Below are 24584 nucleotides of genomic sequence, written 5' to 3'. Positions count from 1 at the left end.
TTTTGTTTCTGAACGGCCGTTCATCAACCAGCCATGTTGCGAAATCGGAGGAGATAACGTGTTATTTATTATTGCTTTTACCCAAGTCCAGTCCAGGAACAGGAGGAGGAGGATTTCTTGGACCAAAAATTGGTTGCTTTATTAATCGTGACCAATTACCGTATATACTCGAGTATAAGCCGACCCGAATATAAGCCGAGGCACCTAATTTTACCACAAAAAACTGGAAAAACGTATTGACTAGAGTATAAACCTAGGGTGGGAAATGCAGCAGCTAATGGTAAATTTCAAAAATAAAAATAGATACCAATAAAATTACATTAACATAAAATATAGCAGACTAAGTACTGTAAATAAACATACCATATATCCAAGACCAGAGATATACCGGTACTATTCAGCAATGCTTGGGCAGAGCAGGGGATGTGATCAAGCACGGGTAAGAATGTAAAGGCTTCATCATTGGTCACAGCCCTGGAGAAGAGCGGGAGAAGAAGAGGGGCCGCATCCGACATTCATCTGACGAGGATGTGGTGCGCCCCAGGTACCAGCACACAGAAGCGGGCAGGTTCTTGCCCAGTACAGCACGGACAACACAGAGGCTGCCGGCATGCAGGAGAAAAGAAGAGCGGTGATATCAGCAGTCATCGAACCACCCACAGAGGCTGTAGACACCCGCAGATGAGCGGGAGAGACCGAAGAACACTTGCACTGCACCGGAGAACAGGTAAGTGGCACCCTCACTCGAGTATAAGCCGAGGGGGGCTTTTTGAGCATAAAAAATGTGTTGAAAAACTTGGCTTATACACGAGTATTTACGGTATGTCATATGCCTTTGCTGCGGGAGCTCCAGGAGAATAATCTAGATGATTTCCGGAATTATCTCCGGATGATGGACCCTTGCTTTCACCAACTCTTGGCATTGTTGACCCCCTATATTAAGAAGCAGGACACATGCATGAGGCTTTTATTTTATTTTTTGGTTGAATAATGATTGAATAATGACCTCTCCTATTTTCAATCTACACCGCCTCCCCGGGTCAACTGATAGCCTCCCATGGCTTCCAATACCACCTCTACGATGACGACACCCAAATCTATTTCTATACCCATCAGCTCACTCTCTCTATCTCTTCACATATCACTAATTTACTATCAGATATATCAGTCTGGATGTCACACCACTTCCTCAAACTCAATCTATCCAAAACCGAACTTATAGTTTTTCCTCCCCCATATGCCCCTTTCCCTGATCTCTCTGTCAAAATCGATGGCACAACTATAAGCCCATCCCCACATGCCAAGGTTCTAGGCGTAGTCCTAGACTCTGAACTCTCCTTCAAGCAACACATCCAATCACTGTCCAAATCCTGCCGCTTCAACCTCCGCAACATCTCCACTCCTCTCTGTCAATCCCTCTACTGGCTTCCGCTTGGCCAAAGAATTAAATTAAAAATTCTAACAACTACGTACAAAGCCATCCACAATTTCGCCCCCAGCTACATCACTAGCTTAGTCTCTAAATACCAACCTACTCGTTCTCTTCGTTCCTCTCAAGACCTCCTGCTCTCTAGCTCCCTCATCACCTCCTCCCATGCTCGCCTCCAGGACTTTTCCAAAGCCTCTCCAATCCTATGGAATTCCCTACCCCAATCTGTCCGCTTATCTCCTACTTTATTAGCTTTTAGACGATCCCTGAAAAACCTTCTCTTCAGTGAAGCCTACCCTACCCACACCTAACAACTGTATTTTAATTTTTTCCATCAGCTCATCCCGCATAGTTAGTAAGTGTACTGTCTGCCCTCATGTTGTAAAGTGCTGCGCAAACTGTTGGCGCTATATACATCCTGTATAATAATAATAATAATTTGATTTGTTATATTTTCTATATTTTTGGATGCATAGAATGCACTTTTTGGTTAAGTTCTATTGGCAGATAGCATGTCTAATTTTATTTGTTTTCTTTTTTAATGCACAATAAAAAAAATGTGGAGAGTAATACTTGGCTATGTGTTTTACTTCAAATGACAGTTTGGGAGTAGGCAGTTACATTTAAAAAAATACAATGTAAAATTATTAAACAAAGGATTCCGGGCTTAGGTAAAGGTATAGCTGCAGCCTGCCCAAGTAAAGACACCACGAGGTAGTGCCCAAAGAACAAATAATCACAAAAATGAAATGGCGCTGCCAAAAAATTGTGTGAAATTGCATAAGTATCACCTAATCATGACAATTTGAAAATTGATATGTGAGAGTAAGAGATCTATATGGGACAGTGAAAAATATGTGAAGGTAAGTCCCTGTGTAGTGTGATACAGCATATGCAAGAGCCAATAAAATCAGAAAAAAAAAATAAAAAAACCTTATTCACACCTAAAAAAGTGTAAGTATCCACCATAGGGTTGATGGCTAATAGCATGTCCTAATTGCTATATAAAAACATGCATATACATAGCAGAGTGACCCACTAATACCAAAAAAAAATCAAAAACGGGAGTGTGTATGAAACAAGTAAATAATGGGAGTGAAAATTCAAATCGATAAAAGAACTGGGTGACAAAAACCTCATATGCAAGCACAGCAAGTGAAGAACACAAATAAGTGTATAAAAATAAATGTGATAAATACTCAGTCCATAAGTGAAATAATATATACGAGAGAAAAGAATAAAGTCTCTTAATATTAAATATCCGTATTCCCAATAAAGTGACTTGTGCTGGTTTTCAAGTGATGCGACTTTATCTCGACTTCTGTGCAACAAACAATAATAATTTGTGTTTTTTACTTGCATATGATGTATCACACTACATAGGGACTTACCTTCCCCCCTTTTTTCACTGTTCCATATAGATCTCTTACTGTCACATATCAATTTACAAATCGTCATTTTCCATAATTTTTTTGCAGCGCCATTTCCCTTTACAATGTAAAATTAACAAGGGACACCAACATAGTTGTATCTTTGATCTTAAAAACTACAGGATAATGGTGTTGAGGTAACTTGCACCAAAAATAAATAACAAGCATAATAATATTATTCTTGATATCACTAGAAAAAAAAGCCTTTGAAAATTAGTTTGCAATAACTTCATCAGTATCACCAGCAAAGCAGCTTCATTATTATCCCATTGAAGAAGAGAATATGCGCTGCATTTCGAGATTTCATAATTTGCGGCGTCACGAATGTTAATTCTCCATTACGAAGGCTAGTTTACAAGGCCGACTGCTTCCGGCTCCTCCTTGCTTCCGAGCATGCTCGTTTGTACTTTGTACTTTTGTCTGACGGACTTGTGTACACACGCTCAGAAAAATCCGACAACAGAGCATTGTCCGGGGAAAATTTATAATCCTGCCACTGAACATTTGTCCGCGAAAAATCCGACAACAATTGTCCGACGGAGCATACAAACGATCCGATTTTAGGCCAACAGTCTGTCAACACACAATTCCAGTCGGAAAATCTGATCGTGTGTACGAGAGGCTTTAGTTACAAGCATGCCTGGCTTCGGACAGCTTGAAATCATGGTCTTTATAGGAAATAAAAGTATGTGCTGATTTGTAAACTGCAAGGTTCTTTACAAAGAGGAAATCATTAAAGCCTTGTGTTGATTTAAAATAAAAATGTAAACTAAACTTAGGCTTTAATGAAATCCAAACAAATTGCTAAATCTTAATTGAAACCAGGCCACACTATTCATATTATTATTATCCATCCTGTTCAGTTTTATCAACAGGAAAATAACTTGTAAATGTGCCAAATAAACACAGACTACAACCTGGCATAAAGAGCATAAATTGGATGCTTTAAAAAAAAAAAAAAAAAAAAAAAAATATTTGAGATTAGTTCAAGGACATAACATTTTCCCGAAATAGAGGGGATTTCTGGTCTAGTAATCCTACTCTATTTTGGGAAACAGAGAGCGTCTAGTGAGTATACTTTAGCCTAAAAATACTTTACAGCTATAAATAGGGGTTTAAGGACGGACAGGAAGATGGTATTGTCTGTGATCTGGGACCAGCACTTTTCAAGTGTTATTTGTCAAACACACTGAAGAAGTGTACGTACAGATAGGCACATCTTTCCATCTTCTCACTGATAGAAGGCAAGGATTAGTCTGATTGCAGAGAACTTTTTTCCAGCAAGTTAGGAAATCTAATATCATTTAGTCTCCTTGCTTAATAAAAGGATATGTGCATTTTGTATGAAAGCTCAATTATCCTTTAAAATTTGTGCAGACTCTTGGAAGCTAAATAAAGAGACAGGGAGGCAAGGATTCTATTTACACACTCCATGCTGCTGCCATGATTGTAAGTAATAGGAAATAGTATTTTTGTCTGTATATAATTTAAAGCAGTATGCAGAGATTTGTAGGACTAGGCAAGAATATCTATACTAAGAAAGACTGTCCACCACATACAGTAATGGTGGTATCACAATCACAAGACCCCCTGAAGGTATTCAAGGATTCTATTTCCATGCGCAGTATCCAAATACAAAGGAACACGATTTATTTAATAGGCAGTCCATCAATCCACAAAATGAAATACAATCCATGAAAACTTTTTGAGCTTTTCAACTTACTGCATATGTGAACCTGCAAACATTAGCTCTTTATTCAAACAGTGAGTACAGATAGAGATGATATACTTGAATTAGAGGTGCACCGAAATTTCAGCTGCTGAAAACTATCGGCCAAAAACTGTTTTTTCAGTCGGACGAAAGAAAAAAACAACCGATACCGAAAGGGGAGGAGGTCCGCCCCAGGTGCCGCCCAGTGCGAGAGTGTCCAGTGCTGACTTTTAATAAACAAAAAATTGACTGGAACTCCGCTTTGAATTAAAAATAACCTCACTCCCTTAAAAAGTGCACTAATCCGGTGCACTACAGGGTACAGACATTCACACACACAGTGCTGCTGGGAGGTCAGGAGTGATTACAATCCATAGATGACAAACAGCCCTGTGAAGTTCCCTGTACTGTCTCTGTGCTGACCAGTGGAAGCTGGTGCTCAAAATTTTTTGGTGGACGCAATCAAACTGAAAAAATACTGAACCTTCCCCATCAAATGCAGCCACTGTGCCCGTCAAACGCAGCCACCTGTGCCCGTCAAACGCAGCCACCTGTGCCCGTCAACCTGTCACAGCCGGATGCCCACAGTAGTATTGCCAGCACTGTGGACAGGCAGGGAAGAGAAGGGAGGGTTTGGGTGGCCACGTCGCTGGATTGTGGGACAGGTGAGTGTCTTTTTATTAAAAGTCAGAAGATACACTTTTTTTGTAGCTGCTCACTTTTAATAAACAAAAAATTGACTGGAACTCCGCTTTGAATTAAAAATAACCTCACTCCCTTAAAAAGTGCACTAATCCGGTGCACTACAGGGTACAGGCGTTTACACACAGTGCTGCTGGGAGGTCAGGAGGGATTACAATCCATAGATCCCAGAACAGAAGTTCTCTGTACTGTCTCTGTGCTGACCAGTGGCAGCTGGTGCTCAAAATTTTTGGGTGGACGCAAACAAACTGAAAAATACTGAACCTCCCCCATCAAATGCAGCCACTGTGCCCATCAAACGCAGCCACTGTGCGCGTCAAACGCAGCCACTGCGCCCGGCAAACGCAGCCACCTGTGCCCGGCAAACGCAGCCACCTGTGCCCGTCAAACGCAGCCACCTGTGCCCCTCAAACGCAGCCACCTGTGCCCCTCAAACGCAGCCGCCTGTGCCCGTCAAACACAGCCGCCTGTGCCCGTCAAACACAGCCATCTGTGCCCGTCAAATGTAGCCCCCTGTGCCCGTCAAACGCAGCCACCTGTGCCCGTCAAACGCAGCCACCTGTGCCCGTCAAACGCAGCCACCTGTGCCCGTCAGACGCAGCCACCTGTGCCCGTCAGACGCAGCCACCTGTGCCCCTCAAACGCAGCCACCTGTGCCCCTCAAACGCAGCCACCTGTGCCTGTCAAACGCAGCCACCTGTGCCCGTCAAACACAGCCATCTGTGCCCGTCAAATGTAGCCCCCTGTGCCCGTCAAACGCAGCCACCTGTGCCCGTCAAACGCAGCCACCTGTGCCCGTCAAACGCAGCCACCTGTGCCCCTCAAACGCAGCCACCTGTGCCTGTCAAACGCAGCCACCTGTGCCCGTCAAACACAGCCATCTGTGCCCGTCAAATGTAGCCCCCTGTGCCCGTCAAACGCAGCCACCTGTGCCCGTCAAACGCAGCCACCTGTGCCCGTCAAACGCAGCCACTTGTGACCATCAAATGCAGCCACCTGTGCCCATTAAATGCAGCCATCACTTCACTAACCCCCCCACAATGCACGGGACACCACTGGTGCTGCCAGTTCCTTGGCATTCCTGTTTGCACCTTCCAGCACACTAGGAGTTAACAGTGGAATGTGCACAGGATAGCCAGGGACCTGTCAGCATGGAGCGAGAGGTGTAAGTAGAGTACAAACACATTTGTACTCTACATAACTGTTGTTAAAATTACTTTCTTTTAATACATGCTGTGTTACAATAGATGATGTGCCCCGCTGTATGTGCTTTTTAAAAAACTATGTCATTTCACACCGAATTTCACAGTAGTACGATACATGTAACTCCCGACCCGTCCCTCTCCATTCTCCTCTCACGTCTCTCCTGAGTCCTGACATCAGCGGGGAATTCTCAGCCCCGCCCGCTGACTATAGCTATCATATCAGAGGAGAGGCGGGCGGGGCTGAGGATTGCCCGCTGACGTCAGGACTCAGGAGAGCGGAGAGGGGCGGGACGGGAGTCACACGTATCGTACTACTGTGAAATTCGGTATGAAGTGACATAGTTTTTTAAAAAGCACATACAGCGGGGCACATCATCCATTGTAACACAGCATTTATTAAAATAAAGTAATTTTGAAAAAACGTTCCGAGTGCTTTCCCGGGAGGCGCAGGGCTAGTCGTCCTGACGTCACCCGCAATCGATTTTCTGGTCCTTATGCATCAATGCCGCATCGGGCACACCTGAATCGCGATGCATCGGTGCAACAATTAATTTCAGCACCCCTAACAGGCAGGCTGCATATGACGGGCACTGGTGAGGCTGCATATGATGGGCACTGGTGAGGCTGCTGGGCACAGGCAGGCTGCATATGATGGCACTGGTGAGGCTGCTGGGCACTGGTAGGCTGCATATGACGGGCACTGGTGAGGCTGCTGAGCACAGGCAGGCTGCATCTGACCGGCACTGGTGAGGCTGCTGGGCACAGGCAGGCTGCATATGATGGGCACTGGTGAGGCTGCTGGGCACTATTAGGCTGCATATGATGAGCACTGGTGAGGCTGCTGGGCACAGGCAGGCTGCATCTGACCGGCACTGGTGAGGCTGCTGGGCACAGGCAGGCTGCATCTGACCGGCACTGGTTAGGCTGCATTGATCTCTTGTATCATGTCTGCATTCTCTGACCATCTCCTGTACCATGTCTGCATTCTCTGACCATCTCCTGTACCATGTCTGCAGTCTCTGATCATCTCCTGTACCATGTCTGCAGTCTCTGATCATCTCCTGTACCATGTCTGCAGTCTCTGATCATCTCCTGTACCATGTCTGCAGTCTCTGATCATCTCCTGTACCATGTCTGCAGTCTCTGATCATCTCCTGTACCATGTCTGCAGTCTCTGATCATCTCCTGTATCATATCTGCAGTCTCTGACCATCTCCTGTATCATATCTGCTAAAGGTGCACCGAATGGAAATTTTGCTAATACTATTAGCAATGTGTTTAAGTTTAAGTAAGAGATTGCAGACATGATACAAGAGATGGTTAGAGACAGAGGATATGATACAAGAGATGGTTAGAGAAGGAGGACATGATACAAGAGATGGGTAGAGACGGAGGACATGATAGAAGAGATGGTTAGAGACTGCAGACATGGTTAGAGACTGAGGACATGATACAAGAGATGGTTAGAGACGGAGGACATGATACAAGATGCAAATAATGGCCAACAATAAATTCATATTAATTTAAATTGATGATATTAATAAAAAAAGTTGAATATAATACATTTATATATAAAAATATATATATTTTTTAAAAACTGTCATTTTCGGTATCGGTTTTCAGCCTAGTGCAGCCTTCATTCTTCGGTTTCGGTTCCAAAATTTTCATTTGGTGCACCCATAACTTGAGTAAGAGCACAACACAAAATATTTCAATCATTTAACAAAAAATAGGATTTTCGCTTACCTGTAAAAATGTATTAATTTTTTTTTTCAGAGTACAGTGCAGGACCATGGTTATACATAGTTATCGTCAGATAATTGGACACTGGCAAAAAAAAAAAAAACCTGCAAGGACAGCCCCAATGTAAGCCCTCCCTCTACCAACAAGCCTTGATTCTGTAACAAGCGATAGGGATATTATAAGAGGAGGAACCTGTGTCTTGTACTGTACTCCAGGACACTGTGCTACAGGACACAGGATCCCTAATTCTAACCATGGGACTTCCAAAAAGAAGTCCAACTGAGTGGTGGGTAACACAGAAAACAAACACTAACAGGCTCGCTAAACAATGGGTCACAAAAAGGCCATGATAGAACTCAAGACAGCAGCTTGAAGCACCTTACACCCAAAACTGGTATCAAATGAGAGCCAAAGATTCATTTGGTAAATAAAACCTAACAAATGTGATAACAGTAGCCTACGAGGCAGCCTTGCAGTTCTGGGAAACAAGATCCTGTTGCTGAAAAGCTCATGAAGCACTAACATATCTAATAGAATGAGCCTTAACAGGGAAGGGAGGAAGTATGTCCTTTAAACAATAAGCTTGATTCATGACCTGGCTAATCCACCTAGCAATGGTGGAGCAAGAAGCAGGGAGTCCCCTGCAGGATACCTCAGGAAGGACAAAGAAGTAATCTGATTGCTAGAACGATGCTGTAGCAGAGAGGTATACTTAAACAGCATGTAACACATTCAGGCAGTGGTGAGAAAGTTCCTAGGAATGTGTGAGAGCAGGACATATGGGGGGGGAACAATATCCTGATCAACGAGGATGAAGATAATCACTGTACTATGGAGAGCCCGGGATCACCAGCCAGCCACTTGTAAAAAATGAAACTGTCTTTACTGCTCTTTTAAAAGTAGGTAAATAAAACAGCTTTTCTTCAGCAAATGAAACAAACAGTCCATCATTCTGGTACAATTAAAAAAACAGAATGGCTCAATACCAATATACCAGTCCCGCACACGAGTTTGGGGGTTCCCAACAGTCTCAGTCTCCAGATAGTCCACAGTTTTGAACCGCTCCACACTACCTCACAGGCAGGTGCTGACGCCCATCGCCCCCTTTTCAAGCTTCCCCTGAGGGCAGGTTAACACTTTTGAGACCAAAGTCCCTGTAATCAGGGTTTGGAAGCTCTTTCCCATCCAAGGTCTAAAGGACTCCTCCCCCGCCTGGCAAGCTGACATCCATCGTAAGAACCTGCCGACTCCTGCTCTGAATGCTAGGTAGAGTCTGGCCCTTTTGGTAGGCGCATGGAGTGATCCAGAGTCCATTTGTTCCATGCAGCCAGAATATTGTACTGTAATGGCCTGGAGTGAAAAATGGGCATACGGCACTACCTCGAATTAGGCTACCATCGAACCCAGGATCCTTATGCAAAAGCTAATGGAGTGGAGTCTTCTGCCCTTGCTGCGTGACAAGCAAGGCTCTTTCCATAGATACTGTGGAGAAGTGGCCGTAGCTACCCAGAAATAGGAGGTGTAATATCTGCAGGATTGCTGGGTAAAGATTATGGCTTAGCTTGGGTTTGGTCCAAACTCAGAAGTTGTCACTCCCACCCACTGCTGCCAGGGCATTCCCCGTCCCACAGTTGCATGTACACAAGGGGACATGGATGCTCATTACATTGTTGACTTAATATGGCTATATTAGCTCATCCCTAGAAAAAAGAAAAAAAAGCCATCCCCACTGTGAAACATGGTGATGGCAGCATCATGTTGTGGGGATGATTTTCTTCAGAAGGGACAGGGAAGCTGGTCAGAGTTGATGGGAAGATGGATGAAGCCAAATACAGGGCAATCTTAGAAGAAAACCTATTATTAGAGTCTGCAAAAGACTTGAGACTGGGGCGGAGGTTCACCTTGCAGCAGGCCAACGACCATAAACATACAGCTAGAGCTACAATGGAATGGTTTAGATCAAAGCATATTCATGTGTTAGAATGGCCCAGTCAAAGTCCAGACCTAAATCCAATTGAGAATCCGTGGCAAGACTTGAAAATTGCTGTTCACCGATGCTCTCCATCCAATCAGACAGGGCTTGAGTTATTTTAAAAAAAAAAAAAAATGTGCAAAAGACATCCCCAAAAAGACTTGCAGCTGTAATTGCAGTGAGAGGTGGTTCTACAAAAGTATTGACTATGGAGGGCTGAATACAAAGGCATGCCACACTTTTCAGATATTTATTTGTAAAAAATTTTGAAAACCATTTATCACTTTCCTTCCATTTCACAATTATGTTCCACTTTGTGTTGGTCTATCACATAAAATCCCAATAAAATAAATGTATGTTTTTGGTTGTAACATGACAAAATGTGGAACATTTCAATAGGTATCAAGGCACTGTATGTTGTAAATGTAATGCAGAGCTACTGCTGAGATAAAATGCTATTTCAGTGTACTCACCACAACCTGAACGCAGCTTAACAGCAACCACACAAGCGTACACACAAAATCTAGAAGGGCAACAATACCTAGTGTAGTTTTCAGCATTGTAGGTTTTCCTTTTGTTAGCAGATGCAGCTGATGGCAAATTTTTGGCCAAACTCGGTGGTGTCCTAGATTTTATTGAACCTCTGAAACGACACATCAAATAGGATTACAAATGCAACATATTGTAAAAGACATGATGCAAGAGTCTGAAAGGAAAACAATAGTGTTTAAACAGCCCTTCCTTGCAATGCATATTATTAATATTTTTTTAATTTTTTTTTATGAGAACAAAGTAGATCAGGTACCTATAGGTACACACAAAAGTACCAAAGCGCAGACATTTTTGCAGGTAATTGTAGTTTGGGTTGTGATATACTTAAACCTTTGTACATTCAAGGTTTTTTTTTTATTATTTACTAAAGGACAATAAAAAAAAAAAAAAAAAATATTAGGTCTGCAAATGAATGAAGGCAAGCAGGTATCAGACAATATTTCTGGTGTCAAGTCAAGCTGAATCACGTTAAAGTGCAACTCCAATCAAAACATTATTTTTAAGGTGTAGTAAACGCCACTTTTGAACTTGTTCCTACAGGTAAGCTAACAATAGGGTTTACCTGTAGGTACAGTGAATATCTCCTTAACTTTGCTTAGGAGATATTCACTCTGAATTTAGCCGGTGACGGCACCGCTGTATTCGCTCTGAAGGGACGACATACCCCATCCCTTCAGAGCTCTGTGCTGTAAAGTGTAAAGTGGTGACATTATTGCGGCTCGGCCATGTAAAGGACTGGAGCCAGCGAATCCGGAACAAAGAACAGTAGAAGATGGTAAGTATTTCATAATGTGCTAGTATGTGATGCATACTAGCACCCTATTTCCTTGCAGGGGATTTTTACAACCCCTTTAAAGGCAGCCGTTTACTACCACTTTAAGTAGAACAGAATTAGAATTTCCGAAAGGATTTCATTATTGTGTGGATTCATTTTAGACAAAATTACTAGTAATTTAGCTCCATCTCCAAATGGATACAAAGACAACAATATAAAGCAAATAGTCAATAGTTCTAGCTTCCACCCCTCTTTATCTTGCCTCTCTCATTGGCAGTTTCTTCCATGATCCTTTTTCTACTCTCCTCTTGTCTGCTCTTTCTTTCTATTCCTCCTTTTTTTTCTCACTAGTTCATACTGTATGGCTTAGTTTTTTTAAATCAATAAATTCTTTTGGTAACAAAAACACTAGAAAATGTTTTGGATGGAGTTCTACTTTATTGTCACTCATCTAGGTTTCTGCATTTTTTTTTTTTATTTCATAATTTCTTTATTCAAGAGGAAAGAATAATCCAAAATGTAGATATGTACAGTGTATTACAGACATGTAGAAAAGTACAATATAAGTAACCATTACAGAGTGAGCTATACGTGACAAGAATAAAGCTATATCTCCTCTCAAGTTACCCTTTTTGTTCATTTGAAAGGTTCAGAAAAAAAACCTTATGCCACGTACACACGGTCGGACTTTTCGCCTACAAAAGTCCGACAGCCCGTCCGACAGACTTTCGACGGACTTTTGGCAGACTTTCTAATGGACTTGCCTATATACGATCACACAAAAGTCCAACGGATTCGTACGTGATGACGTACACCGGACTAAAATAAGGAAGTTGATAGCCAGTAGCCAATAGCTGCCGTGGGTTTTTGTCTGTCGGACTAGCATACAGACGAGCGGATTTCTGGTTCCAGCGGAGTTACGACGTAAAGATTTGAAGCATGTTTCAAATCTAAAGTCCGTCAGATTTGCGGCTGGAAAAGTCCACTGAAAGTCCGGGGAAGCCCACACACGATCGGATTGTAAGCCGGATTTGATCCGTCGGACTTTTGTAGACGAAAAGGCCGACCGTGTGTACGCGGCATTAGAAGAAAGAGCAAAGCTCAAGTGGGGAGAAAACAGGATTGGGGAAGAGGGGGAAAACAGAGGGTGCTGGGAAGAGGCCCAGTAGAATTCTACAGGGAGGGAGTGGATCTGGCCTTTTGGGGAGGAGGCTTGTCCGGACATCCCCCTCCCCTCTCGGTATCCAAGCAACCGGTTCAGTCTATATGGAGAAATGCTAGGGCTAGTCTCCAGTGAAGAAGTTAATGGGGTTTGATCCATTTAAAAATACGAAGGCCTCCAGGTTTTCAGTATTGCTCATCTTGCTCCCCCAGAGCCAGGGTGAGCTGCTCCATTTGTTGTATTTCTGTGATCCTAGCTTGTCACTGTGCAATGGTGGGGAGAGACCTTTGTTTCCACATTGCTGGGATGCAGGCTTTAGCAGCATTGAGAAGGTATTTGAGCAATAAACACTTATATTTCTTAATAGAAAGAGGAGTGTCATGCAATACTTAGGCTGCCAAGGTTCTTTCCAGAGGCACATCTATAAAGGGCCTTTATTGTAGGCTCTAATGAATTCCAGAAATTCCTCAGCTTGGGGTAGTCCCAAATGATATGTAGAAGGAGACACCACAGGGCAGTGTCACTTTTCACCAGTCCAGCTTGACTCTGCACCTATCTCCCAGTGACAGAACATGGTCCTGCCGGGGTACCTGCGCGGACCCCATGCGCATGCATAATTAACGCTTTACTCTTTCGTACCATGCAGCTAGATTCCTAGGGTCTCTGCAATGCAGGTCTGGTTCCGATTGCTGGGGCACCGACTGCTTCCTTCACTATGCATGAGACCTATCACCCCTGCCAGTACCGCTCTCCTGCTGTTTGGCTAGCATATCAACCTTCTCTTGTACTTGTTGCCCCTAGCAACGGCATGTCACCACTTCACCCATGTGTATGAATTACAGGTAAAAAAAAAAAACAACGAGAGCAGTGGCGCTAGACTGATGTGAATAGGTGAAATTAACAACTGGAATAACCAAAATAGTAATGATAGTAATAGATCATATAATTATAAATAGTCCATAAATTAGTCCATGATATTGTTCGATCAGCACCTGGAGGCAGCACTCTTAGAGCGAAGCAGTGGACTCTGTGAGTAAAGCAGGGACAAAGGGGCAGCAAACTAAGTGCAGCATTAATCGTAGGTTTATTTTTAAAAGCAAATTAGCAACTCACAAGATAGATGAATCATAAAAGCATGTGTACTAGTAATCGCCAGTCCTGGGGTCACTCCAAATCTTTCTGATGGTCATGGCAGCCTTGAGCACAGATGATGTTTGTAATAGAACCAGGACACAGCCGATCACAGCCGTGACCGGTGTGAACTGCAAGATGGCACCGGCCAGATGTGACAAGATGATTGGCGTTCAGATGCGAAGGGGGCGGTAATGCATTTTGAAGCTACTGCTTCTTCTTTAGACCATAATTGACCTACGCATCTGTCAGTCTTATAAAGGAAAGGAAGACTAAAAATGAGAATATGATAGGCTAGCAGACCCATCAATCAAGACGAGAGCTGGAAAAATGAATTGCAACAATAGACATAGAAACAAACATGAATGTGCTTACTATAAAATAACATAAATGGGTTATAATAGTCAATGTATTCATATATGGGAACAGAGAGTGTTACATTAAATCATTTAAAAAAACAATTATTAAAAAAGTGGTTGTTAAAAAAATTTATGTTAATGAACGGTATACACAAACTTTGTTCCCATATCTGAATACATTGACCATCATAACCCATTTATTTTATTTAATAGTAAGCACATTCATATTTGTTTCTATGTTTATTGTTGCAATTCATTTTTCCAGCTCGCGTCTTGATTGAAGGGTCTGCTAGCCTCGTTTTTAGTCTTCATTTTCTTTATAAAACTGACATATGTGTAGGCCAATTATGGTCTGAAAAAGAAGCAGAACCGTCCCCTTCACGTCTGAACGCCAATCATCTCGATCCTTTGACGTCACGCCTGGCCCGGCGCCATCTTGCGGTTCACACTGGTCACGGTTGTGATCGGCTGTTTCCTGGTTCTATTACAAACATCATCCGTGCTCGAGGCTGCCAAAGCCATCAGGACGATTTGGAGTGACTCCAGGACTGGTGATTAATAGTACACATGCTTTTATGATTCATCTATCTTGTGAGTGGATAATTTGCTTTTACACTGAGTAAAATTATAAACGCAACACTTTTGTGTTTGCCCCTATTTATCATGAGCTGAACGCAAAGATCTATGACTTTTTCTACGTATATATCAAGATGCTGATTAGACAGCATGATTTTTGCACAGGTGTACCTTAGGCTGGCCACAATAAAAAGGCCACTCTAAAATGTGCAGTTTTACTGTATTGGGGGGTTGGGTTCGAAAACCAGTCAGTATCTGGTGTGACCACCTTTTGCCTCACGCGGTGCAGCACATCTCCTTCGCATAGAGTTGATCAGGTTGTTGATTGTGGCCTGTGGAATGTTGGCCCATTCCTCTTCAATGGCTGTGCAAAGTTGCTGGATATTGTCAGGAACTGGAACGCGCTGTAGTATACGCAGATCCAGAGCATCCCAAACACGCTCAATGGGTGACATGTCCAGTGAGTATGCTGCCCATGCAAGAACTGGGATGTTTTCAGCTTCCAGGAATTGTGTACAGATCCTTGCAACATGGGGCCATGCATTATCATGCTGCAACATGAGGTGATGGTCATGGATGAATGGCCCAACAATAGGCCTCAGGATTTCGTCACGGTATCTCTGTGCATTCAAAATGCCATGTTCGCTGTCCATACCATAACCCCACTGCCACCATGGGCCACTCGATCCACAACATTGACATCAGCAAACCGCTCACCCACACAACACCATACTCGCTGTCTGCCATCTGCCCTGTACAGTGAAAACCGGGATTCATCCATGAAGAAATCACCTCTCCAAAGTGCCAGACGTCATCGAATGTGAGCATTTGCCCACTCAAGTCAGTTATGATGACGAACTGCAGTCAGGTTGAGACCCCGATGAGGACGACGAGCATGCAGATCAGCTTCCCTGGTCCTGGGCTGGTGTGGTTACACGTGGTCTGTGGTTATGAGGCCGGTTGGATGTACTGCCAAATAACTCTGAAACGCCTTTGGAGACGGTAGAGAAATTAACATTCAATTCAAGGGAAACAGCTCTGGTGGACATTCCTGCAGTCAGCATGCCAACTGCATGCCCCCTTAAAACTTGCGACATCTGTGGCATTGTGCTGTGTGATAAAAGTGCACATTTTAGAGTGGGCTTTTATTGTGGCCAGCCTAAGGCACACCTGTGCAATAATCATGCTGTCTAATCAGCATCTTGATATGCCACACCTGTGAGGTGGATGTATTATCTCGGCAAAGGAGAAGTGCTCACTAACACAGATTTAGACAGAGTTGTGAACAATATTTGAGAGAAATAGGCCTTTTGTGTACCTAGAAAAAGTCGTAGATCTTTGCATTCAGCTCAAGATAAATAGGGGCAAATGCAAAAGTGTTGCGTTTAATTTTTCTCAGTGTATAAATAAACCTACGATTAATGCTGCACTTAGTCTGGCGCCCCTCTGTCCATGTGAATTACAGGCCCTGTGCTTCCATATGCCATTACCAGCACGCACCCCTTTTATTAACTTCAGACTAGGCATGACAAAAGTTTCAAAAGGTTTATTGGAAACTCTCAGAACTAACAGAACATAGTGCACAGTCTTTTCCCTAAACTAATCCCCAACTCAGGCTTGTGGCTACCCCAGTGTACCTGAACAGACAGGTAGGCAGGCAGGCAGGCAAGGCTCCCTCTGGTAGCTGCAGCAGCTCTGTGATGTAGCTGAAGATTACATGTTATGTTCTGTCTGTGTCTTCTCTCCCATGCAGACTGTGACTGGGCAGAGCCTTCCCCCATTTTATTATCGGCAAGGGGGAAGAGGCAGAGTGCAGGAAACAGGCTAACTGTTTCCCTCCTGGCTGGGGCAGCAGCTGTCTCACTAACCAGCATTTCAACCTGCTTTCACACAGTTCACTTATGACCTATCACTCAGGAGAGAGTAAAAGAGTAGGTTTCTTATTTGGTCATACTCGTCTTCTGATCAGGATCATGTATTCCACTTTTACCACAGGTACGCTTAACAAACCCCCTGGCCATTTATTAAGTCCACTGATTATGCCTGATCCCCACAGAGAGCAAATGTGAAGTAAGGGGGTCCAATGGAGCCCGACATAGATCCATTAATACTGCAAAGCAATTTCGATGACATTGTCATTAAAGAAAAAAAATAATTACAATTTTTCACTGAAAGCATAAGCTGAGTAGAGCAGAATATCAATGAAAAGAATCAGCTGTAATATTTTCATCTAATTTCTTATGAATGAAAGTCATGGCAATGTAATTCTAAGCAACCAAACTGATACAATAATTCAGTTCCAATTACTCAGAACTGAAGCCTCCCAGGGAAAACTACCAGGGTTCAATCATGTTCGCAGACATGCTGACACATTTAGCTCCCTAGACGTTGGGATCTACAGACTTGAGAAATGATGACTACAGTGGGAACTATACAGCTGTTAAGCCGGCCATACATAGATGGTTCGAATCTCGACCAGTTCAGCAGGAACCAGCCAGGATTTGAACCATTTATGAGCAGGCTGATTGTACCAAAGTCGATCCATCAATCGACTTAAGTACAACCAGCATGTCAGATTTGTACAAGACATTATTAACAATAATCCATGTGTTCTCCCACAATAGCTCCAGGGGAGGACGCAACAGCTCCATGGGAAGGGATTTCCCATCAACACTGAGTGTGTTTGTTGATGGGGGAACTGAGCAATTTTCTTTCCTGCAGCCCGTGGTTGCAGGAAAAAAAAAAAAAAAATCACACCATCTATGGCAGGCTTTAGTGTGACCTTTGTTTAGCTACACATTATGCTGGATTTAAGGAGACTCTCTCACCTTTGCCCCCACCCACTCAAAGCATATTCCCGTTCCATATAGCATATACCGTTCCTTCCTCCTACTCTTCAGGTGTCACCTTTCAGCATGCCAACTGAACGCTCAGGCTCAAACACTGCATCATGGGAGGAGGTCATATGCCCCATCATACCTGACAGCACCAGTCATTTACTAAGGTCTCTGTCAGAGAAATGGAGCTGCGGGGGACCTCTGTGATAGGGAGTATCGGCAGGTGAAGGTCTTTCTTACAAGATAACATACCTCTTGTCTGAATGGGCAAAGTGACATTCTATTTGTAGAGTACCTGCTGCCAGATCATTTAACAATGATCAAAATATTATATATGCTTTTAACATTTTCTGCATGTTATTTACCTGTTACAGCCTCCCTCCTGTAGGCACCCAAAAGTCCTGAGACTGCTGTAGCCACTGTCATCTTGGATAGGATGTCAGCAGCCCCAGCAGACGCTAAGCTGTCACTCAAGTGGCATTATATAGTAATCCTCTTAAGCCGGCCACAGACTGATTGAATTTGACTGGTTCAACTGGAACCAGACAAATTTCAATCCATCTATGGGCAGGCTGGTTGTACTGAAGTTGATCCATTGATCGACTTCAGTACAACCAGCATGCCTGTTTTTTCCCGTACAATTACTGCTGAGGGCTATAGTCAGCAGCAATAATCACTGTATTCTGACGGCAAGGAAACCTCCCGCTGTCAGAATACAATAGCGCAGCTCAATGTGTTGATGGGGGAATCAATTTTCTTTCCTTCAACCCATATGAAGGAAAGAAAATTGCTTAATGTATGGCTTGCTTTACTATTCAGTAAGATTTATGCAGCCCATATATTAGTAGGTTGATAGGAACAAAAAAAGAAAAAAAAAAAGCTGCTTCCTCCATTCAAAGTTGATGGAAATCTCCTGCTGTGCTCTTGTATTTTGCTGGCAAGGAGTCTTCCCCGCCAGTAGAATACAATGATCAATGTTGCCGGCTATAGCTGGAGGCACTGATCGTCTCGGATAAACCTGACAGGTTGGTTGTACACAAGTTGATTGCTAGATCAACTTTGCACAACCTGTTAGCCCATACATGGATCAAAATTTAGCTGGTCCCTGCTGAACCTGCCAAATTTTGATCCATGTATGGCCGGCTTTAGAGATAGAACTGTACTGTAAACTATCATATTAGATACTATCATAACAGAACTGTAAAAGAAAAGGCAAAATTTCCTCTGGGCAAAATTCAACAGGTTCTCAGTTTCTTCAGAACTGATAAGCCTCAACCTCAAGAATGTTGTTCCAGGCCAAACAATGCCTCCACTGTATACTAGTGACACTAGTAGGTTTGGTCATTCAGGAAATGTTCACCTCCCAAGCTAAAAACATCAGTGTGTGTGTGGCCAACACAAATCCTTCTGCCCGCAGTCTGCAGATGCTTGCTCTTGTTTTTCAGGCCTGTAAATGTCATAAATCTCTGTGGACTGACAAGCCATAACACAGCCTGACTGCAGACTCAGAACATGGGATAGATTTTATCACTACTGATATGTCTGCAAAGAATTAAACCAGAAATCACGTTTATTAGAGTCCTTGCTAACTCATGTAGACTGAGTCTGGTCTTCTATAGAAACATAAAAAACAGTGGTTGTAAACCCAAATCCTCAAAACACTATGTTGCACAATTTAGTAGATACTACTGTTATAATCTAAATAACATTGTGTGTACCTGTGAAAAATTAAATGCATAAATTCACCTGCGGAAAAAAAAAATTGTTTTATTGTTTATTGTTTTCCTGCAGGAGTTTGGAAAGCACTGCAACCCTGATCAATGGATCAAGGGTGCAATGTCAGGTTTCTGCAGACAAGCCTGCAGCTTTCAGGCCATACCTTTGACATGGACTGTTTACAAGCTGCAGGGCTTATCAATGAACTGTGAGAGCGCCAATCAGTGCCCTCACAGTCCATTAAGAACAACAAGCCATCAGCCGCAGTTGCCAACAGTAGTTGTGTAGTCTATTCATTTACAGAAAACTGAATGAATGATGCGGATGTGTGGGCAGAGCTCCACACAGCCATGCTGTTTTTGAATTGTGACAGCGTGTGTGGGGAGAAGATCCCCTGCCCACTGTCACACTGAGGTTGGGAGCAGGTTGTAGCGCTTGTAAATCAGCCGATCAGTCGGCGTGGCATAGCTTCACAGCTTGGGCGTCTGAGAAGTTTTCCATTAAAGTGGTTGTATACCTATTTTTTAAACTTTTACCTACAGGTAATCCTATAATTATATTACCTGTAGGTAACAAAAAATATCTCCTAAACCTGTACGGTTTAGGAGATATTCCTCTCGCAATGAGCCGCTGACTGCAGCGGCGCATGCGCACAGGGGATTCTCGGCTGAAAGCACGGCAGCCGCCAGACCTTGCCGGCAAAAAAGTCTCCCGCTCGCACGCGTGGGAGTGACGACATCGCGGCTCCGGCCACTCACAGCGCCGGAGCCGCGATACCCGGAAGACACGCCAAGGGGAAATGTCAGCTCCCTCGGGGTGGACCGGGTGAGATGCCGGCGCCTCGTTCTAAGGTAAGTATCTCATAATGAGCTAGTATGCGGTGCATACTAGCTCATTATACCTTTTCCCTTACAGTTGTAGGGAAAAAAAAAAAAAAAAGTCAGCGGGTATACAACCGCTTTAAAGGGTTATTAAACCTTCCTTTTTTTTATTAGAATAACAAATATGTCTATAATTTACCTGATCCGTGCAGTGGTTATACACAGAGCAGCCATGATCCTCTTCTTCTGGGGTCCCCCGCCAGTGCTCCAGGCCTCTCCTCTTCTGAGAGTGCCCCCACAGAAAGCCGCTTTCCATGGGGGCACCCGTGCGTGCTCACTCCCGAGCTGCCCTGTCTTATAACACAGAATGGGCAGCTCGACCCCACCCTCCCGTCACAGCCGCTGGTCTCATGCACATCGCTGGATCAGACGGGACTCAGGTAAGAAAAAGGGGGGGGGGTGCTGCAGCACAGGAGTTTTTTTTAGAGAAGAGCCGACATTTATAGAATGCATTAAAGGTGAAGATCCTTAAGGATTTAGAACCACTTCAAGGCTTAAAAAAAGAACTTTTGGCAAACTTTTTTTAAAATTTTGGATAGAGTAAGGGGGGTTTATAACCCTGCCAATTTTTTTTTTCTGCCATTTGTGTCCCTATTGCAGAGATTTCCCTTCACTTCCTGTCCCATAGCAAAACAGAAAGTGAGAGGAAATCCCTGCAAATAAAGGGAATTCCTTCGGGACCCCCAGGTCACTAGAACTAGTGTCCCAATTGGAAGATTTCCCCTCTATTACTTTTCTGGGGACAACTCAAACTTTGGGATTTTCTTTTACTTTCACTTTCAATTATATTGACAAACAGGACAAATAAAGAGAGAGTGAATCTCCTTAATGGGGGCAAAAATAGCAATAAAAACTGACAAGTGTTCTAATTATTCTATCCAAAACTAAAAAAATAAGTTTTGCCTTTAGTTATTCTTTAATGCAAGGTTGCAAAATATTATTTCTCAGGAAAGAAAGCTGTGTTTTTGGATATCCTTGGATTCTGTAAACCTGGACCTTGGAGGTTCCAAAGTGTACTGGTTTGGACACAACCTTCAATCCTGTGTCTGGATTTTACTAGATGCCTGCAGCCTGAGTACACAGGTGTGAAGGTTCGGTATATACTAAAGCCTGAGAATAGCTCAGGGCTCCCAGCTTGGAGATAGCTCCCATATTGGAAACAGGAGGTCTCACCCAGGGGTTGGAGGTGCCCCAGTCAGGAGTCAAGAGACAGCAGGTCTCAACCAGGGGTCGGAGGTGTCGTCCCAGGAGTCAGGCGAACCCCTATCTATCCAGAGGTCGTGAGTGAGCTGTGCAGCAGGCAATGGTGGCTAGGAGCTAAATGAGCCAAGTAAACTAGAAGATGGCAACACAGTCAGAGGGACTGGTAAGGAGAGCAGCGGTGCTGCTGACAAGGAAGCCAGGTGGCCTGGCACTTTCAGTTGACTTTTCATGCTTATGGTGGAAACCTCTGTGTGGGAAACTGATTTCTATGCAAACTGTTCTGTTCTGTTTAATAAAAGTGGGTTGCCACTGTCTAAAATGCAAAAAGACTGGCTTAACTTATTGGAAAATGCATTTGTTGCATGAACATAATCACCCCAACAATACAGGACATTAGAACCTAAACAGCAGCTACAGATACCTATAAGGGTAAAGCTTTAGGCTGACTTCCATACACCCACAACAACCTAAACTGCTTTGGAAGAAGCCTTGTCATCTGTCTGACTAAAATCAGGGAACCCCAAAAGACTTGACATCCACCTTACATAATATGAATTCTAGTTGACCCCTTTTAGAAGGTGATGGCAAATGTCTATAATCCACCAGCCCAAGTGACTTAAGGGAATAGTTGAAACGAGAATGGCTACCTTTTCATGGTTATCACGTGGTTTAGAGGCACTACTCTTTTTCCTGGGGACTTTCCTGAAAGCAGCACAACCTCTCATTGGGGGGATAAGAGGTTGTGCTGCTCCCAGGGAAGTCCTCAGGGCTCTCTCCCTGACTCGAATCTCCTGATATCAACCTCCATTATTTGGTTTCCAGCCCTACCGATCCCCTACCCACAACCTCTTGTGCCGCGTATACACGAGTGGACTTTTTAGCATCAAAGGTCCAACGGTCTTTCGACGGAGTTACAACGGACTTTCGAACGACCGGACTTGCCCACACACGAACGGACTAAAGTCCGTTCGAAAGTCTGTTGGTTTGAACATGATGACGTACGAAAGGGCTAGAATAAGGAAGTTCATAGCCAGTAGCCAATAGCTGCCCTTGTGCCCTTTTTTGTCCGTCGGACTAGCATACAGATGAACGGATTTTTCGACCAGACGAGTCTGTCGGAAAGATTTGAAACATGTTCCAAATCTAAAGTCCGTCTGATTTTCGACAGAAAAAGTCTGCTGAAGGTTCGATGAAGCCCACACACAGTCGGATTGTCTGACGGATTGGTTCCGTCGGACCAGTCAGGTCGAAAAGTCCGGTCGTGTGTACACAGCTTTACATATATTCTCAGTCCCACTTTTGTTCTGGATACACATCGCCCATACAGATGTGTTTTCCCTGGTTATGTTCTATTCTGTTCTGACTGATACTTATACAATTCGTTATGATGCATGTCGAGATCCATGCACTTTTGTCATCTGCTTAGGCCTCATGCACACTGGACGTTTGGCCATCTCTCCAAGACACCTTTCCTCCTGGCAGCAGTGTTTTGGTGGAAAAAACGCTTAAAGCTTGTAAACGCGTATAGCTTGTCTAGGCACACCAAGCGCTTGGGCATCAATTTCATTGGCCAGAATAACAATTTATTCTTTTGTTCCTAAGCACCTGCTTCCCACCGCAGAGTCCTGATCATAGGTGCAATGGAGAAACGTAATAAATGTACTTTTTTCCCCCCGCAAAAATATGTGCATTTATTTATTTTTCTTTAATAACCACTGTTCATTTTTTACTATATAAAATAAAAAAAATGTTTTGCTTACATTTTCCTTTCATTCGTTTGAAAAAAACTATCCCACAATTTTTGGTGTTCAGTAGCATTTTAACTCCTTCACCCTGACTGCAATAGGCTGACATCATGTCAAATCAAACTTCTTACATTGCTCAAATGGAAATATTCCATTTATGAATGTATTATTAATTACAGAATTGCTTTAAATTGTGTTTTATATCAGCTTGGAGTTAAGCTTTAATGTCATCTTGGAAGACATGCACAATTTTAAAACTCCAACTATATTTCCCATCAGCATTATAAGTGTGACCATGATACAGCATCATAATGCTGTTTTCTAAAGCCAAGCTGTAAATGAAATTAAAACTAGCATGCCATATAATATTACCGTAGTGGAATGAATCAGTGAATGACTACAGGCCAGCGGATTGTTTCACACACCCATTAAACCATCACACCTTCAGCTGGGGCTACCGTGGGGTTTTCAATGCTGGTTAGTCCAGATTTAACTCCTAGTTAGCAGCTGCTTCATTTGCAAAACATCAATTTTGACATTTTAGCATTTTTGTAGCCCCAGCCCTAAGAGCCCTTTCACACTGAGGCACTTTTCAAGCGCTTTGGCGCTAAAAAAAAAGCGCATGAAAAGCTCACGAAAACCTATTTTCATTAAAATCAATGAATGCGTTCACATTGGGGCGGTACGCTGGCGAGGAGGTGGAAAACTCCCGCAAACAACATCTTTGAAGCGCTAAAAAAAGAGCCTCAAAAGCACCCCTTTCCATTGAAATGAATGGGAAGCGCCTCAAAATGTTCTTGAAGCAGTTTTTGAGTCACGTGACCTTCAAAAAAGGGCATTGCTAACGCCTCAAAAGCGCCCAGCGCTTTATGGGCAGTTTTCAAGCGCCTCAGTGTGAAAGGGCTCTAATGGATAAGGATAAGTTCACCTTTTGCAAATATTTCCCATATTCAGGGTGTAACATGCTACAGATGCAGCAGCCTCAGCGCACTGAACCCATTGTGACAGCAAGCGGGGAATCTTCTCCCCCCACTCACTGTCACCATTTAAAAAAGATGTGGCCGAGAGGGCGCATGCGCGAGGCTCGACATGGCAGACGCTGCACTGTAGAGCTCCGTACTCCCCGCCGCATACACGGAACCCGTACGGACAACTGAACCACCCCACCAGCTTCCTCCTTCAGGTATCGTTTCCTCACAAGTCTGAGCACCCTCCGGTATGGTTCTTACGGGGCACAGAGGCAGAACAAAGACTAAACCCATCAAAGAAGCGTTAGCCCGCGCCTCCTCCAAGATAGCGGCGAAGGCCCGAGCCCTGGCAGAGCAGCCTACATCCTCACCCGCACATTCAGAGATGCTGGATAGTGAGGAAGATAGCGATCTACACCCCATTCCAGGTGATTCTCCTCCTATCTCACAGCCTGGCATGTCACAAGCAGCTTTTATCAGACTCATG

General features: G+C 43.6%; 1 protein-coding gene across 2 annotated transcripts in view; it reads right to left on the bottom strand.

Annotated features, from left to right (window-relative positions):
- The window catches only part of ZC2HC1A (zinc finger C2HC-type containing 1A), a 177407-nt gene that overhangs the window by 27039 nt on the left and 125784 nt on the right, over positions 1-24584 (bottom strand). For both annotated transcript variants that reach the window (XM_073631849.1, XM_073631848.1), the window contains one exon: positions 10734-10835. In XM_073631849.1, coding sequence (XP_073487950.1) covers positions 10734-10835 — 102 coding nt within the window. The remainder of the gene's footprint in view (positions 1-10733; positions 10836-24584) is intronic.

This window comes from Aquarana catesbeiana, linkage group LG05, assembly GCF_042186555.1.
Source record: "Aquarana catesbeiana isolate 2022-GZ linkage group LG05, ASM4218655v1, whole genome shotgun sequence".
Lineage (NCBI taxonomy): Eukaryota > Metazoa > Chordata > Amphibia > Anura > Ranidae > Aquarana > Aquarana catesbeiana.
This window is presented reverse-complemented; position numbering and strand designations above follow the sequence as displayed.